Consider the following 4,460-nt stretch of genomic DNA (forward strand, 5'->3'; position numbering starts at 1 on the left):
CTGCATCGCAGCACTTCGTTTTGAGAGTGAAACAGAGAGGACACGTCATGGCGAGTAGTTGACCAAACTGCCCATTGACTTGGACATCGAACAGGTCCAAATTGTCTCCGATGCAAGCGGACACCGGGGCGCGCAAAACCTTAGCTCAATGTCAACAGACACGGGGGTCCGTCTATTCCCATCCTGGAGCGCTCGAGGAAATTACTCGGCGGGGCATTTCAAAAGGGAGGGCAGGAGGGCAAAAGGGGACGAGAGGGATTCGATTTGAGAAACCTCCAATGTGGAATCTTCCAGACGATCTGGGCCAAACCATTGAAGTCCATTGGTAGTGACGTTGGGGGGGGGGGGCACCTGGCATCGTTACGACCAGCACACAAACTGTGGTATGTCAAAACAAGGAAATCAAATCGATGCTCGATACCATGACATATCTTGCAAGATGGACTCCACGCCGTATGTGCTATGCTGACTTCCGGTCGCTTTGACTTCCTGCGAGTGCCTTTGCGCAAGAGTTCGTTAAACCCGCGACCCACTTCACGAGTAATTCCCCTAAGCGCCCCCCCTCCCAGGGTGGATAGAAATCCCCAGATGGGCTCATTTTCCTGGGATAGTCCCGCAGAAAGCAGCGGCCGGTTACGGTCATAAAAGAGCCACAACATGCTTGCGAGCAGACCTTGAGTTGGGATTGTTTTGCCAGTTGCTCGAAAGTGCGGATTGGAGATCCGATATAAGAGAGCGGTGACTTTCCCTCTAGAGAAACGACAACAACAAAAGCAAAAGAAAAAAAGGCGCTGTGTCCAAATCAGCCGTCGTAGCGATTTTGTTGACGGTGTCGAACAGAACATTTTGTTCCTCCATCGTTCTCGCCGGCATTTCCCGGAAAGCAATTTGCGAACAGAAACCAGTTTGGGCTTCACAACAAAGCAGCCTCGACTTTTAGAACACTTGGCAGCGCCGTCGCGGATGCGTCATCAATCAAACTGGGACAGGCTGCTGCCCCCCCCCCCCAGATGGTGTTTACTCCCGGAGCACTTTCGGTACGCGGCAGCCAGCGTCGACTTCCTCTGCCCACGAGCCGAGCACGCCTCTTTGGGCGCGTGAGCACGCGTCGTTCACGCGTCAACGGCGGACGCCCATTGGCCGAGCCCGAGCAAAACAAGGCTTTTGCACCAATCGCAGGGCCGCGCACGCCGATTCACGCTCGCTCCGCATGGACGGCCTGGGCAAGTCGAGACAAACCGGCCAGCTCGGTGGACGACGGCTCGCTTTAAAAAGACGAGGCGACGGCGGCGCAGAAAGCACTACGCGACGGACGCTCGATCACGCGCAAACATGGTGGCCATGTTGAGGCGACTCAAGTCGTTCCAAATTGTTTTCGACGACTCGAAGAGTTTTTACTGCGGCGGGGACAGGCTGTCCGGCCGAGTGCAAGTGGAAGTGAACGAAGTGACGCGCGTGTCGGCGCTCAGGATTCTGGCCTTGGGAAGCGCCAAAGTGGAATATGCCAAAGGCAAGCAGCGCTGCCGACAGGAGGCCGAGTACCTCCGACACGAAGCCGTTTTGAGCCTTCGGGATCAACCGACAGGTACGACCGAGCCTCGACGTCACCGCCGTCGTGGTGGCTTCATTTGGCCGCCACAAAGACGGAACGCGAAGTGCCCTTTGGCTTTCTTGGAAAAAACAAAAAAAGATGAAAAAGGAACCGTCAACGTTGCGCCACCCACTGTTATGCTAGTTTGCTCAAACTTATCACATCGACTTTGTTCTTTTCCAGACACCGATGGCTCGGTTCTCTTGAGGCCAAACAACAAATACGACTACTGCTTTGAATTCGACCTCCCTCAACAAGGGTGAGTGGTCCTGTCTTTTTGACTCGAAGATCCAACTTTATTTGAAATCTCATGCCCCCCCCCCCAAAAAAAAAGTATACAAACTGCCTTTTTACCGATTCAATGCAAAATCTGCGACTGTTTATTTGTACGCAAAGCGATTGTGTTGAATAAATAGCACCTGGTGCATCCGCTTGATGTCGCCCGCATGGAAAGAGCCACAAAGTGACATTTCAGTCCGATGAAGGCCAATTGGATCATTTCCTGCAGCTGTCATGATCTCTTGTGGCCCGCAGATTAGAACTCATCGAATTGTTTACCCTTGCAATGAACAAAACGTTCCCCGGATGTTGTTGCAGGAAGCTGGTGTCTTCTTACAAAGGCAAGTTTGGCTACGTTCACTATTATGTGAAGGCCAAGTTGGAGAGACCGCAGCAGCCCACCCTTGAGTGCAAGAAACACTTTGAGGTCGAGGAACCTCTCGACGTCAACACGCCAGACCTGCTGGTACGGTTGGAAAAGCCAAATCCCAACGTTTGGCAGGCAGTACCGTCACGACATTGATTTTTTTTCTCTTTCTTTTGTTTGTGTGTGTTTGTGGGGTGGTGCAGTGTCCTACGGGTGGTATGAGAGAGAAGAAAGTCACCTGCATGTTCATCCCGGACGGCCAGGTGTCGCTCAACGCCAAAATCGATCGCCGCGGTTTCTGCGAGGGCGAGGACATCTGCATCAACGCCAAGTTCGAGAACACGTGCTCGCGCATCGTGGTCCCCAAGGCCGCCATCATCGCCAAGCACACCTACCAGGCCAACGGTCGCACCAAAGTCTTCCGCCAGAAGTTGTCGTCGGTGCGAGGGAACCACATCATCTCGGGCATGTGCGACGCCTGGCAGGGCAAAAGCATCCGTGTGCCCAAGATCAAGCCGTCCAAGCTGGACTGCGATCTCATTCGCATGGAGTATGCCTTGATGGTAAGTTGCGTTCCAAGAAAAAGCCCCCCCACCCCCAAATCCACTCCTCAATCGGCTTAACAAAGGTCGACTCCCCGCAGATTTACATCCACATTCCCGGGAGCGAAAAGCTGATCCTGGAGCTGCCCTTGGTGATCGGCACCGCCGGCCTCGGCAGCCGCAGCAGCAGCGTGAGCAGCCAGGACGGTTCGCTCAGCTGGCTGTCGCTGGGCGTGCCCGAGCTCCCCAGCTACCGCGACGTCACCCGCGACGTCCACATGGAGCAGCCGCTGACGCCGCTCCTGGACGACTTTGACGGCGACGACAGCCCCATCTTCATGAACCCGCCGTCCTTCTGTTACCCCCCGCCTCCGGTCTACACGGAGGTACGTGCCCCGACCGACTCCCCCCCCAACATCGTTAGCCACTCGAAGGCGTCGGTCCTTTTTTCTAACGGAAGTTCCCGTCTTTTGCAGACCGACGAGGAGTTCAACATCAACGCCCACATGCTGCCGGTGTGCTGAAAGCGCTTGCTTCTGCATTTTCTACAAAAGGGCGACGCGGCTCTCACCGGCCCGGCAAACTCAGGCCGGCGCCAACCAGAACCAACGTTTCCCCTGGCGTCGGGAGGCTGCGATGGGCGAGCCACGCCTGAGCCGCTCTCCCTGCACCGGGTCGCCCGAGCCGAGCCTTCCCCGCCGTGCCGAAGGCCGGCCAGAATAAGCCGCCCCCCCACCCAACTCTCTTCCGTCGACGGGTCACTTTGTCGCTTCATTCTGGTGGCAGCCCCGACCGCCTGCTGTTGTTGGACGCTGCGGAGCCCCGCTTTTGTCATTCCAGGGTCAGCGAGAGACAAAACCCTCGCGATGCTTGTTACTCGAAGCCTTTGTTTGGGCGTCTTGGACAGGATTGCACTCGCCGCTGTCGATGAATCCTGCCGGGGTGTCGATGGAAGCTCAGCTTGGCCGTCTTCTTGAACGAAGTTGACCGCGTTTTGCTTGAAGAGGTGTGTTGCACTTTTTGGGGATGCGTTTTGCTGTACTACTGCCTGGAAGCGCTTTTGTGATTTGAATCTGATGGCGGGAAGATTACCTGACGCTTGGCGTACACGCATGCACTTTTCTGAATCGAGCCGTCAGTGCGAAACAGGATTTGGAAAGGTCACCTGCTTTTGATCCACGTGCCCTATTTTCCACCAAACATTTTGCTCACTTGATGTTGGGATGATGGAGAGGAAAAAAAAAACAACAAAAAAAAAACGTGCCTGATTTGTACCTGATTTTCTGTTGTCCTTGACGACATTTCACTTCAAGATTCTTGCTGTTTTGTTTATCAGCTTCCTGTCTTCAGGACATAAAACCAAGTGCGATTTGTAAAAAAACCACGGTGTAACGCATCTTTGATACATGTATTTTTTTGTAGGTTTTGATAATAAATTGTGAAAGCGATTTGTGATGTCTCCATTTTGCAGCGTCTTCCTTCAAACGGCATTTTAATTTTCCAAACGGAGCCGCCCCCTACTCCATATTTCAGGAGATTGGTGACAATATCGTCACCAAAACAGACCTTGAGTACAGCAAAGCTATTTTGCATGGATGCTTTTTAAAATGTCGCTTACTGATGCTTATGATTTTTTGTTTTCAAATTCCAAATTTGATGAGTTTTATTGGCGAAGGGATGG

At 53.4% G+C, this 4,460-nt stretch overlaps 1 protein-coding gene across 2 annotated transcripts; it reads left to right on the forward strand.

Moving 5' to 3' along the window:
- The first annotated feature begins 1,239 nt into the window (after positions 1–1,239).
- Positions 1,240–4,224, forward strand: txnipa (thioredoxin interacting protein a). 2 transcript variants are annotated; one of them, XM_019865381.1, is made up of 6 exons: positions 1,240–1,585; positions 1,775–1,850; positions 2,189–2,336; positions 2,441–2,800; positions 2,881–3,151; positions 3,251–4,224. In XM_019865381.1, exons 1-6 carry the CDS (start codon positions 1,333–1,335, stop codon positions 3,301–3,303), a joined length of 1,161 nt encoding a protein of 386 aa, XP_019720940.1. In that variant the 5' UTR covers positions 1,240–1,332; the 3' UTR covers positions 3,304–4,224. The 2 variants fall into 2 exon arrangements, with proteins under 2 accessions (XP_019720940.1, XP_019720939.1); XM_019865380.1 differs by having other exon boundaries at positions 1,242–1,585; positions 2,881–3,165; positions 3,256–4,224.
- Positions 4,225–4,460: the final 236 nt, after the last annotated feature.

This window comes from Hippocampus comes, unplaced genomic scaffold, assembly GCF_001891065.2.
Source record: "Hippocampus comes isolate QL1 unplaced genomic scaffold, H_comes_QL1_v1.1 scaffold390, whole genome shotgun sequence".
NCBI classification, from domain to species: domain Eukaryota; kingdom Metazoa; phylum Chordata; class Actinopteri; order Syngnathiformes; family Syngnathidae; genus Hippocampus; species Hippocampus comes.